Source organism: Mastigoproctus giganteus, chromosome 2 (genome assembly GCF_048544385.1).
Source record: "Mastigoproctus giganteus isolate SK-2022 chromosome 2, ASM4854438v1, whole genome shotgun sequence".
In the NCBI taxonomy this organism is placed as follows: Eukaryota; Metazoa; Arthropoda; class Arachnida; order Uropygi; family Thelyphonidae; genus Mastigoproctus; species Mastigoproctus giganteus.
The window spans coordinates 218328736-218343340 of NC_143576.1; the positions used below are offsets into that span (position 1 = coordinate 218328736).

The window sequence follows — 14605 nt, forward strand, 5'->3', positions numbered from 1 at the left end:
CAGTTGATACGTTACTCTGGGGTTACTGCTTCCCATATGCAGTACTTTACATTTGTCAATGTTAAACTTCAGTTGCCACCTCTCAGCCCATCTGCTCAACTTTTCCAGATCCTGCTGCAGCAGCATACTGTCATTAACAACCCTACCAAACTTCATATCGTCTGCAAACTTGGGAATTAAACCATATATACCATCATCAATATCATTAATAAATAGAGAAAACAACAATGGACGCAACACTGAACCCTGAGGGACCCCACTAATAACATTAGTCCATGAAGAGCAATGTCCATTGATTACCACTCTCTGTCTTCTCCCCTCAACCATCCCTTTATCCCTAGCAGAAATTTGCCTCCAATGCCATACTGCTCCAATTTGTGCAGCAGTCTTCCAGGTGCAACAGTATCAAAAGCCTTCTAAGATCCAAATATATGATATCAAAGTTATTCCCTGCATCCAGTTCCTTTGTGACCACATCATAGTATCCAATCAAATTGGTCAGACAAGACTTCCCCTTAACAAAACCATGCTGTGTCCAAGCTATAACTGAAGTCTTGTCTGGATGATCCTGCAGTGCTTCTTTAACCAGTGCCTCCATTAATTTCCCTGGAACAGAAGTTAAACTAACAGGTCTGTAATTACTTGTGTCGTCCTTTGATCCTCCTTTGTAAATTGTGGTCACATTTGCACATCTCCAGTCCATGGGTACCTCTCCTGAGTCCAAGAAAGCTCTCATAATTATGGCTAAGGGTTTGCTTACTTCCTTTGCTGCCTCCTGTAATATAACTGGATAGATCCCATCTACCCCAGGTGCCTTTCTTATGTTTATCTTCAAAAATTTCTCCTCCACTTTGATCTCAGTTATTACAAACTCATCTAGCTCACTGCCAGAGCTTAATTCACCCTGGCATTCCCCTCCCTGAATAACTCCTCATGTGTGAATGTAGATGCAAAATACTCATTTAGTTTGTTAGCTACTTGAGCAGGATCATCAACAGTTGAACCAACAATATCCAGTGGACCAATCTGATTCATCCTCTTCCTTCTAGAGTTTACATAAGTAAAGAACTCTTTACTGTTTGTCTTTGCATCTTTTGCCAAAGATTTCTCGTATCTGCCTTTGCCTGCCTAACCTCCTTTGTGACTTGGTTACAGACCAGCTTATATCTATCCCATGCATTTGGATATTTGAAGATAATAAAACATTTGAACCTATGTTGGTATAATTATGTTTATTTCTGAACTGGAAATATGTACATAATGAAGTCAAATGTTTTGTGGTATTTTCTTACCACTTCTTCAATCTTAAGAAAATACCACTTTGTAATATCATCATCACAAAAGGTCACTTCAGTCACAGGAACACAAGAACTGAAGAAGTGGTAAGAAAATACTATGAAACATTTGACTCCATTATGGACATATTTCTAATTTGGAAATAAACATAATTATACCAATGTAGATTTGAGTGCTTTATTATTTTCAAACAACACAGTTTACCTATGCACCATGCCACTCAAGGTTTGGTTTTTTTTTTTTTTTTTTAGGAGCATTAGCAACTAAGGCCACATTGCTCCGGGATATGCGGTGGTCATTCCCTGACCTTTCCGCATTCTCCGTATTTGGTGGTGACGGGCTCGAACCCCGGTCTAATCAAGAAGCATGTGCTACGCACTGCTGCTCCTTCCCACCTGGCTACGGAGGCGCCTGCCACTCAAGGAATACCTCATGTTGGAGGAATACTAAAATTTGCAGACCTCACTTTAATGATACGTTTCATTTTGAAATTTCTTTGCTTTTTTTCTTTCTGCAAGATGCTATGTGACCTTTCATATTGTGCACCTAACACATCTTTTTATTTTTGTGTGGTTCCAAAAGCTACCACTAACATGGATTATGTAACATTGGTACACCTTGTTGGTAAATATCATTTAGCAGATGGCCATTAATTTTTGAATCATTTACAATAAAGCATTCCAAAGTAACTTTGCAATTAATTTAAATTTGAAAAACCAGTATTGAATAATTTTCTCTTAGTTTTTAAGTTCAATTAGATTTTACATTACATTTTAAAACTTTGGTTATTAATTCTTTTGATAATTGTTGTACTGATGTTGCTGGCTAGTTACCACTAATGACAATGGGTTTTTTTTTTTTTTTTGGTCACACATATAACTCTTATATATCCAAAAACTTACCTCTGTTTGCACTAAGTAGTTCCTCTGCTGCCTTATATGTTTCAAGAACCCGTAGACATTGATGCTTTGTCTATGTTGGATTTGCTTCAACATGGCATCTAGGACAATGTATGTTCCTGTTCTGCCTACACCAGCACTGAAATAAAAATACAGAATATTTTTTCAATCATTAAAGTATTAACTTTCTCAGTATCTACAACATACAAAACATGGGAATGAGAAATAAACATTTTATCTTAAATTTAATATTAATGTAATTAATACAATACTGTTATTTCATGAAATTAATGTTGTGATAATGTTTAATTTTATGATGAGCTATAGGTAAAATTAATTTTAATGTTAATGAAAGACTATTACATTGTTAATAATTTCAAACTATAGCCTCCCTTCTGGAAAATTCTTATTTATATTATCATTTTTATACCTGCAGTGAACTATGATGGGCCCAGCATTGGGTGGATTAGCTGCGGAAGACTTACGAACAAAGCTCAATACAGGCAAGGCATGATCTGGAACTCCATGATCTGGCCAGTTAGTATAATGATACTGCTGCACAGTTCTTTCAGCACCTTGTTTCTAATAAAATTTTACAGAATTAAAACTTATTTATATGCTTTTTAAACATATACAAAGAAACAAAAACTGAATATAATTAAAGTGAATGATGACCATCATGCAGAAATAAACAACTTTGCAAAAAAATTTAGTTCAAGCAGTTTACAAAAGGTGAAAAAAAAAAGCACTAAATGGGTACTGCATTTAATCCAAACAGAACATATACATTACATGTGTAAGACTTGTATATCGAACTTGCACTCATCGAGTGAATTAAAGTCCATATACTACCACTAATAAAAACGTTTTTTGTTTTTTTTTGTTTTTTTGTAATCTCAGCTACTTTGGTCATAGTATACAAATTCACATGCTATGCCAGTTCCTATGTCCATCATCATTATATCTGAAAAAGTGTGTGCATCCACAGGTAAAACTGCATGCCATGTAGGCTAATAATAATAATAATAATAATAGATGCCAAATGTTATGTAAATCAAACTGCTTAATGTGATGACCACCCATATCCACACTATGTTGAAAGCAAAGAAGGCCATTGGAAGCGGTTACTAATATCATATACTATTTTGATATGCTTTACAGAGCTAGCCAAAGCTTCATTGACTGAGAATAAGTGAACAATGTAGCAAAGAACTTTGGGGCATTATCAAAATAATAAAGTTACTAGCAAATATATCATGAAGCTCTAATATCACTGAACAAACAGTATGGACTGGTGTCCCAGCCTGCACGAAGATGACCACAAACAGGGAATCTCATTCTTGAGGAGTAGGAATAACAAGACCAGTAAGCAGTTTGCAATAACAAATATCCATCAAGGAACATGTCATAAGCCATTAGCTGCAAACCCACATAAGATTTAAATAGCATTTTGTGGAAATTTTGTTCATGCCATTTAGCCGGAAAAGGGATACAGAATATTCCAGGAATACATTTCATGTAGTTCTATCCTAACCAGAGTTTTGAGAGCAAACGTGTTACATTTCTCTGAATCAGTCTGGGTTAGCCTGTAACACTATATGGATTTTGTAAAAGTGCTACTTTACAAGTAGGCTGAATTTGACTGAAACTTGTCACGGAATGGCAAATTTTAGTCAAACTGCTCTAGCAGTTAGTAGCTGTCCCTGTTGCAGATCACAGACAACATACCTGTTTCTCAAACTTCATTTTGCACAATTCATTTGGCAAAAGTGTCATCTTACCATTAATTTCATAACTGCTGTTCTAATAAAACAAATTAGACAATACGTTCTAATAAGACAAAACACAACTTTTCAGGTTTGCCAGCAATACATACATAGAACAAGCTAAGCTTACCAAGACAAGAGTTCCTCATTGACTTCGACTAACTTCTGTCTTCATAACTGCTTCCCCCCCTTCCCCATCTGATTTGTCTTTTCATATTGCTATCTGCACTTGATTTGCATGCTGACTCATCAGTGGCACTTTTGTCCTGTTGTTTACTTTTAATTAATTTTTTGTGTCATTCATTTTTATATAGTTTGTATATGATTCATATGAAATTTCAAAACAAACTTTAAAAAAGCCTCTAAACTGGTGCACTTTAATTATAATTCCTCTGAATACACAACTAACAATGGCAACTAAAAAAAACTAATTCCCTTAAAAATCTATGTAAAATATAAACAGTAAAAAACCCCTTTAGCTCTTTCCAAATTAATCCAAATGAAAATTGACAAAAAAAAAAAAAATTACTTTTTTATATAAGATTTTAATCTTTAGCAACTATCTATTATAATACCATTTTTCAAAATTTCAATCTGTATCATTAAATTATATGATGGAATTGCTGTATTTATTTAAATATAAGACAGTTTTTTTTAAAACATATTTTGTACAATATCAATATTCTGATCATTAAGTAAGAAGACTAACTTCAGGAGAATTTATCAATTACATTATATCTCAAGTTAAACGAGATAGCTTATTTCTATAAATCTCCATATAAACTTAAAAGAACTAAGTACTATGTTTCAGAAATAAACAATACTATTAACAAATAATATTAATTGTTTGCTAAGTTTCAAGTAGGTAACTTTGAATGAATGTTAAACACTGATTCATTTGCTAATTTCCTACACCAATTGTTTAGTGTATAATAATAGCAATATTGTATAATATAATTATACTATTTGCTATTAATTGTAAAAGTCTTAGGAAACTGCAATATGCTGTAATATGTCTGATGTCACTATGTTGTCATGTATGTTAAAGCACTTTTAATTACCTGTGTTCTATATGTTAAAATTAAGAATACATACCTTGTTTGGTAAACTATAACTTTGTTATTCTCCTTATTCTTTGTTGATGTGCTCTCATGGACAGCACAAGTTAGCCACAGAATTTTATGCCCATGAAAACAGAAGTTTTTTGGAAATTTTTACAGTCTTTTTGATTAATTAACATATTAAATTGTGTTTTACAAATAATTTAAAGTCTTAGTCACCTTTGTTAGCTTATTTTTAAATTTAGCTAGTGATTTTATAAGTTAAAACTTACTTAAAGAAGAAAATAATGCAATATATCCAGTAATTAGAATTTTAATGACAAAGAATTAAGCTTTCAGAGCAAATGGACCCCTTCCTCAGCAAATGTATACAGATTGAAATTTTATCTATAATGTCCATATTAATCTGTATACGTTTTTGCTGAAGAAGGGGTCCATTTGCCCTGAAAGCTTCATTCTTTATCATTAAAATTCTAATTACTGCATTATTTTCTTCTTTAAGTCATGGAATCCAGTACAACAGGCCCATTTGCATTTAAAACTTATTATTTGTACTGCTATTGTATCAGTGTTTTGGCATGAATATCGTAGCATGTAATGTATAGTGCAGAGGAATAGTAGGTTTTAATTGTGATAAATAAGTAGCTCAAAGGTTCTAATCACTTCTTAGGCATATATCTTTTTTGTGTTTAGCTAAGGAATTTTTACTTTTTGGCAAGGCACTAATTTAACATTGCAATCATTACAGCATAGTGTAACATATATCTTGATCTACATTTATCTACATTTTGGAATCTATTATCTTAGTGCAGTATTGTCAATTAATCAATTAAATTGTATTTAAATGGAAATCATGTCCCAGACTAGAGCAGAAAAGTAACAGGCACAAAGTATCTGGAGTGTTGTGGCTTGGGGAAGAACTGAAAGGGAGGATTCTCCAAAGCATCACAGCCTAAAAAAATGTGCAACTTGTGAAATGTTTGCAGACATTCTGAAACAGGACATGATCCAGTCAAGGAGGATGTCTGTGTGTGTGCTAGGTGCAGAGAGTGTGAAGAAATTAGGCACAACTCAGTGTTCTGATGGGCATTTATAAGAATTTGAAGAGTAGGGTAGATGCCCTTGAAGGAAATAAAATGGGGGGCACATCAAGCTCTCAGCTGCCAAACTCAATGCCAGAGCTCATTCTTGTGCATCAGGTAACGCAGTGGCAATCTTCAAGGCAGAATGCACTGGGTCCACAGGAGCTAGTTATTGTCAGTGACTCTACTGTCAGGGAAACAGGAAACATGTTGTGCAAAAAGTGGAATAGGACCAGGGTATGTCTGCAGAGGCAAAAAGTAGATGATGTGTTGTAGAGCAGATATCATCTTTTAAGGGCACAAAAGGTGATATTGTTGTACATGTTGGCACTAATGATATTAAAAGTAAGAGATCTGAGGACTTACTTGATAAGTACGGGTCAATGTCGGTAAAATTATTGCAGACAATTCTGCCCAGACTACCTGTTAAGAGAATGGGCAAGGCTTACAGGGTAAAATTTTTCTCAGTGTGGTGTGTGTGCTTGCTAACAGGAGAGGCTGTTTATACAGGCATGGGATACACTTAATTAGAAGGAGTGCAAGAATATTTGCTAATGCTATTGAGGCAGTAATAGGTGGGTCAGAAAACTGCCAACTTCAGGGGGTACACAGACTAATAGTTTATCTACAACCGCTGGCAGAGATGAAACTGATTCTTGCACTATAACTACTGATACATACAACAGCCCAGAAAACGAGGTGTCTGGGATTTCAAGCCCTGCTGTGGGTCGTAATGGAACAAATAAATACATGGGCTGTGTGTTAGGGTAACTAAGAGTAAGAACACATGCATGTATACTTGCATGTACACTAATACTAAAAACTGTAAATAAATTTGATGAATTTGAAGTACTGATTAAGTTTTCGAATGCAGACATTGAAGGAATAGCAGAGATGTGGTGTCACTCAGACATAAGTGATGCTGAATTGGAATATGGAGAGTACAATGTATACAGGAAGGCCAAACAGGATAGGAGAGGTGGAAGGGTTATGCTCTTAGTTAAGAAGAATATTAAATTTAAGGCAGTGCATCCAGTTGATATGGATGACGAGTGCAATGTTGAGTCAGTCTGGTGTGATAAAAGACTATAAAATTGAGAATATAAAACACTGGGAATATAAAATTGAGAGAAGAAGTGTGTTATAGGCCTAAAGACTGTGATGAGCATACTAAATAGCTATACAGAGAAATAGAGTGAGCCAGCAAATCAAAATTAGCATTACCATTAGTAGAGACATACAATGCAAGAAAGCAAGCTTATGCAGCATCAGCCAACAGAATAAAAAAAAAAAAAACACTTCCATTTCACCCTTCCATTCGTTCGAAATACCTGTCCAGCTGAGCCTTAAATTTAGGCTATCAACTTCCACAACATGGAAGTCTGTTCCACCAACCAACTACCCACTGGCTAAAGGCAAATTCCACACATCTATCCTACATCTGTCTTTCCTCAATCTGAATTTATGCCTTCTCAGGTGATTATTCTGAGCAAGAGGAAGAATCTCATCGGCACTGAGCATGCTCAAACCATTCAAGGCTTTATACACCTCTATCAGATCACCTCGCCGGTGCCTAGTCTCCAGACACTGTAATCTGCAAACCTTAAGCCTTTCTTCATAAGAGCGACCCTTTGTTCCATTCACTAATCTTGTTGCCCTTCTCAGTACTTGTTCCAGCAGCTCTACACCCTTCTTGAAATGAGGCCTGACTGTTGCCTTATACAAGGGAATAATCACCTCCTTATCCCTGCTAGAAAAATTCCTGTATATCATTGACAAGACACCATGAGCTACTCTTGCAGCCCATCTGCACTGCTCAGAGAACTTCATATCTGCCTGCACAATTACCCCCAGGTCCTTTTCATTCTCTACTGCTATCAGTGTAGTACCACAGAGTTGATACATTGCTCTGGGGTTGCAGTTTCCCATATGTAGTACTTTACATTTGCCAATGTTAAACTTAATTTGCCACCTCTCAGCCCATCTGCTCAATCTTTCCGGATCCTGTTGCAGCAGCATAGCGTCAGTAGTGTTCTTAACAACCCTGCCAACCTTTGTATCGTCTGCAAACTTCGACATTAAGCTTGATATACCATCATCAATATCATTTATAAACACAGAAAACAATAATGGACCCAACACTGAACCCTGAGGGATGCAACTAATAACATTAGTCCACGATGAGCAGTGTCCATTGATTACCACTCTCTGTCTTCTCCCCCTCAACCATCCCTTTAACCATAGCAGCAATTTGCCTCCAATGCCACATTGCTCCAATTTGTGTAGCAGTCTTCCATGTGCAACAGTATCAAAAGCCTTTCTAAGATCCAAATATATAATATCAAAGTTATTCGCTGCATCCAGTTCTTTTGTGACTGCATCATAGTATCCAATCAAATTGGTCAGGCAAGACTTCCCCTTAACAAAACCATGCTGTGTCCGAGCTATAACTGAAGTCTTGTCTAAATGATCCTGCAGCGCTTCTTTAACCAGGGCCTCCATTAATTTTTCTGGAACAGAAGTTAAACTCACAGGTCTATAATTACTTGTGTCCTCCTTTGATCCTCCTTTGTGAATTGGGGTCACATTTGCACATCTCCAGTCCAAGGGTACCTCCCCTGAGTCCAAGGAAGCTCTCATAATTATGGCTAAGGGTCTGCTTACTTCCTTTGCTGCCTCCTTTAATATAACTGGATAGATCCCATCCACCCCACGTGCCATTCTTGTGTTTATCTTCAACAATTTCTCCTCCACTTTACTCTCAGTTATTACAAGATCTGCAGATAAATGAACCACTAGGTGGCAGTGATCACAGTGTGCTGAAGTGGGATTTACTCAAAGAGGTAACTACCATTAGGGGTAAAGGAAAGGGTTATTGCTTCCGTAAAGGCGTCTACGGTGGACTGAGACAGTATTTAAATTCTATACAGTGGGACCAACTGATGATGTTACCAACAGCAAATTCAAAATGGGAAGCATTCAAAGAACTTATCTTGGAAGCTACTAGGCTTTACATACCAACTAAGAAATATTGTTCAAGGTTTAGGCCAAAATGGATGTCAGATGAACTAATGAGGCATATGGCAGAGAAGAAAAATGCATGGGATACTTACAAATTAACACATGACACAGAAGCCTATGATAGATACAAGTTGATATGCAACCAAGTTACAAAGGAGGTTAGGCAGGGGAAGGCAGATTACGAGAAATCCTTGGCAAGGGATGCAAAGAAAAACAGCAAAGAGTTCTTTACTTATGTAAACTCTAGAAGGAAGGGGATGAATCAGATTGGTCCACTTGATATTGATGGGTCAACTGTTGATGATCCTGCTCAGGTAGCTAACAAACTAAATGAATATTTTGCATCGACATTCACACATGAGGAGTTATTCAGCGAGGGGAATGCCAGAGGTGTATTCAACTCTAGCAGTAAGCTACAGAATCTTGAAATAACTGGGAGTAAAGTGGAGGAGAAACTGTTGAAGATAAACACAAAAAAGGCACCTGGGGTGGATGGGATCTATCCAGTTATATTAAAGGAGGCAGCAAAGGAAGTAAGCAAACCCTTAGCCATAATTATGAGAGCTTCCTTGGACTCAGGGGAGGTACCCATAGACTGGAAAAGTGCAAATGTGACCCCAATTCACAAAGGAGGATCAAAGGCTGACACAAGTAATTATAGACCTGTGAGCTTAACTCACATTGATCGTATAAATCGTATAAAGCCTTGAATGGTTTGAGCATGCTCAATGCTGATGGGATTCTTCCTATTGCTCAGAATAATCACCTGAGAGGGCATAAATTCAAATTGAGGAAAGACAGATGTAGGATAGACGTGCAGAAATTTGCCTTTAGCCAGCGGGTGGTTGGTTGGTGGAACAGACTTCCATCCCTTGTAGTGGAGGTTGATAGCCTAAATAAGTTTAAGGCTCAGCTGGACAGGTATTTTGAACGAACAGAGGGGTGAAGTGGAAGTGAGTTTTTTTTTTTTTTTTTTTTTTTGGCTGATGCTGCATAAGCTTGCTTTCTTGTGTGAATGTCGAGGCAAAATATTCATTTAGTTTGTTAGCTAGCTGAGCAGGATCATCAACAGTTGAACCATCGATATCAAGTGGACCAATCTGATTCATCCCCTTCCTTCTAGAGTTTACATAAGTAAAGATCTCTTTGCTGTTTTTCTTTGCATCCTTTGCCAAAGATTTCTCGTAATCTGCCTCCGCCTACCTAACCAACTTTGTAACTTGGCTACAGATCAGCTTATATCTATCATAGGCTTCTGTGTCACATGTTAATTTATATGTATCCCATGCATTTTTCTTCTCTGCCATATGTCTCATTAGTTCATCTAACATCCATTTAGGCCTAAACCTTGAACAATATTTCTTAGTTGGTATGTAAAGCCTAGTAGCTTCCAAGATAAGTTCTTTGAATGCTTCTCATTTTGAATCTGCTGTTGGTAACATCATCAGTTGGTCCCACTGTATGGAATTTAAATACTGTCTCAGACCATCGTAGTCGCCTTTATGAAAGCAAAAACCCTTCCCTTTAACCCCTATGGTAGTTATCTCTTTGAGTAAATCCCATTTCAGCACACTGTAATGAGTGCCACCTAGTGGTTCCTTTATCTGCAGATTCTTAATGCATGAAGAATCCCTACTGATAATCAGATCAAGAGTATTACTCCCTCTAGTTGCCTCCCGAACTTGCTGATGTAGAAAACAATCATCCAATAAATCTACAAAAGCCTTGCTAGTGTGTGAGTGACCAACCCACAAATTCCAGTCAATATCTGGGAAATTAAAATCCCCCATTATAAGACTCTCTGATTTACTGGCCCACTCTATTTCCCTGTACAGTTTCTTATTATATTCATCAGAGTCATTAGGCCTATAGCACACTCCTACTCTCAATTTTGATCTCCCAATGCTTATGTCACACCAAACTGACTCGACACTGCACTGTCCAGCAATGTCGACTGGCTTCACTTCCTTGGATTTTATGTGTTTTTTAACTAATAGCATAACCCCTCCTCCCTTCCTATCCTTTCCATCCTTCCTGTACACATTGTACTCCCCAAATTCCTGTTCTGCATTTCTTATCTCTGTGTGACACCACATGTCTGATATCCCAACAATATCTGCCTTTGAAGTTTTGAGCAATACTTCAAATTCATCAACGTGTAGCATTGGTGTACAGGCAAGTATACATGCACCTGTTCCTATTCTTAGCTACCCTAACACAACCCATGTGTTTACTTGTACCGCAATGACTCCCAGCAGTCTCTGAAATATCCTGCATCTTGTTTTCCAGGCTGCTGCTCATTCCAATAGAAGCAGTGTAAGAATCACGTTCACCTCTGTCAGTGGCTACTGTTAATCTATTAGTCCTTGTATCCCCCACAAGCTAGCAGTTTTCCGACCCACATAACACTGCCTCGATAGCATCAGCAAATATTCTTGCACCCTTCTATTTAAGTGTATCCCATCCCTGTAGAAGCAGTCTCTCCTGTTAACAAGTACAGACCAGGCTAAAAAAAATTTTACCCCTTAAGCCGTGCACAATGTTTCAAGGGCCGAATTGATCAACAAGGTTCTCATCATATACTCCCTCCTATCGCGTCTGGGCAGAATTGTGGACACTTTCTAATTCATGGCTTTTTTTCAACAGTGACCTATACTTGTTAAGTAATTCTGCCGGTCTCCTACTCTTAATATCATTAGTGCCAACGTGTGCAACTATATCACCTTTTGTGCCCTTAAAAGATGATATTCGCTCTACAATGTCATCAACCTTTGCCCCTGGCAAACATACCCTGGTCCTGTTCCACCTATCCTTTTTACAAAGCATGTTCCCCGTTTCCCTAACAACAGTCACCAACAACTACTAGTTCCTATGGGACCAGCGCATTCTGCCTTGGTGGTTTCCGCTGTGTTGAGCGATGACCAAGTGCAAGCTCTGGCATTGATGTGGGCAGCTGAGAGCTTGATAGGCCCCTCAATTTAGATCCTTCGAGGGCATCCACCCTGTCCTTAAAACTCTCATATAGGCCCATAACAACGCTGAATTGTTGCCTGATTTCCTTACATCGCGCGCACACACACACAAAGACATCCCTCATGGCAGTATCATGTCCCGTACCCAATTAATCCACAAACATCATGCAAGCAGTGTATTTTAAAAGGCTGTGATTCAGAGGGCAACTGCCCCCCCCCCTCAGTTCTCCCGAGCCACAGCACTTCCATTAGCTTGAGCCTTTTGCTTTGCTGCTCTGGTCTGAGTCATGATTTCGATTTAATTTCAATAAAATTTCAATTTCAGTACAAAACTATAACGCTAAACTTGTATCCCAACACAGTTATAACGCTATATATATATTTTTCAGTATTGAGTATTATCTACGAGTTCCGTTTATATAACTTCCGTATCAAGTTATGTATTAATTAATTATGTTACGTTTGTAATCTAAGTCGTTATATGTATTTAGTTAAAAGTACAATTTAATTGACAATGAAGTTTAACAAGATTAATAGATTTTACTGGTTAATTGACAATATTATATTATATACTATACTATACTAACCTTATGCTATCCAGTTCGGGATATAACATTGTGTCGTGTAACAATGGCGGCAAGTTACGAACGGTAAATCTAAGGACACTTAAGTATTAATTAACTTCCAAATCTCGCTGTCTCAATGCAGAATAAACTGATTCCTGACTAGGTGTATAAACTGCCTATAGAAAATAATTTGATGCAACAATTGGTCAATAAAACGGCTAAATATGGCTAAAAAACTTCTCGTTCAGCGGAACTGCAACTTGTAACACGTGGATTTGATACCCTTACCGATACTTTTATGCAATTACAAGGCCGAGTAAAGAATAAATACACCAGATTAATCAGAAAATCACAAAATAATGCTATACTACTAAATTTAAATCAAAAGTTTTAGAAAAACAATAATTTCAAATCAATAAATAAGAAAATCCACTTAGCGACTTTGAACAATTCTGACTCCCACTCATAATGGCGGATTTCAACTTTTCAGATGTTGAGTAGAATTTGTGAGTTGGTCACACACACATTTGCAAGGCTTTTGTGGATTTCTTGGATAACTGTTTTCTACAGCAATATGTCAGAGAGGCAACAAGAAGAAGCAATACTCTTGATCTGGGTGTTTTTTTTTTTTTTTTTGTTTTTTTAGGAACCCCCAAACATGAGAGGTATTAGAAGTTATAGTACTTAATACCATACATGGGTTGGAGGTTGAGAAGACAAAAGAAGATATTTGTTGACATTAGACTTGAACTTCTGGAGATTGCAATTATCAGGAAATAAGTACAAGGGAAGGTTGTTCCAGAAAATAGAAGTTGAATGAATAAATGAGGAAGAAGAACAAAAGTTGGTTCTGTGAGTTTAGAGTTAGACGATAAAACAATGTTGAGTTGGTAATTGCATGCAATCAGACTGCTTCAAAAGAGAGAGAGCATGAATTATAGAAGCCAATACAGAAGAACCGTCCCCATGCAGGTATCCACAGAAAAGGCATGCAGCAGAAACAGAACATCTATGAGACAGAGTGGAGAGACTCTGTTAAAGATGAGTCATTAATTAACCTAACTGCCCTCTTCTGAATGGAATCTAGAAGCTTGAGAGAGGTTTGGGTGGTGCACTGCCCCAGAAGTGGGAACTATATTTCATGGTAGGGAGGATTTTCAATTTATACAGAGTGAACATCTGCTTGAAAGAAAAGTAACACCAAGGGCAAAAGAGGAAACCCAGTTTTTTAAATGCAGAAGAAGCAATATTTATAATTTGTTTATGCCAAGAGAGATTACAAGTCAGGGTAATCTCCAATAGAGACATATCATCTTGCCTAGAAATCAGTGTCATCAAAGATAAGTATAGGAGCAGAAGGATTTTTGCAAGATATAAGACATGACTGAGTTTTAGAAAGATTGAAATCAACTAAGTTGTTTTTGCCTCACTAGAGAATTACCTGGAGATCAGCATTTAAGGAAATTGGTAGTGGATATTCGAGAAGTTGAAGCTGTTTGAGCAGAGTAAGGTTTCTCAAACTTCAAGGTGGAAGTAATATATTATCATCAGCATAACTATGGATAGGATTTCTAGTCAATGGAAGAAGGTCATTAATATTCACGAGGAAAAGAGTTGGAGAAAGAACTGAACTTGGAGAACACCAGCATTAGTGGAGAAGTTAGAAGATAGAGAGCCATCTACCATCACCCTCAGTGAGAGATCAGAGAGAAAACTGGATAACCAATTACAAAAAACAGTTGGCAAACCATAAGATGGAAGCTTGTTAAGAAGACCTTTATGTCAAACATGATCGAAAGAATTTGAAATGTCAAGAGCAATTGCATGAGTTTCACCAAACTTTTCCATTGAATTTGTCCATAGATGGGTAACATAAGTCAGAATATCATCACCAGTGGATCGACACTGACGGAATCCATACTGGCGATCGTTGATCAGATGG

The 14605-nt window shown here is 37.1% G+C and overlaps 1 protein-coding gene across 1 annotated transcript in view; it reads right to left on the reverse strand.

Annotated features, from left to right (window-relative positions):
* Positions 1-14605, reverse strand: part of LOC150090130 (putative receptor-type tyrosine-protein phosphatase mosPTP-1) — a 529269-nt gene that overhangs the window by 63800 nt on the left and 450864 nt on the right. The window contains exons 18-19 of the mRNA XM_090390174.1: positions 2626-2777; positions 2199-2334 (exon numbers count right to left, since the gene is read on the reverse strand). Coding sequence (XP_090246300.1) covers positions 2199-2334; positions 2626-2777 — 288 coding nt within the window. The remainder of the gene's footprint in view (positions 1-2198; positions 2335-2625; positions 2778-14605) is intronic.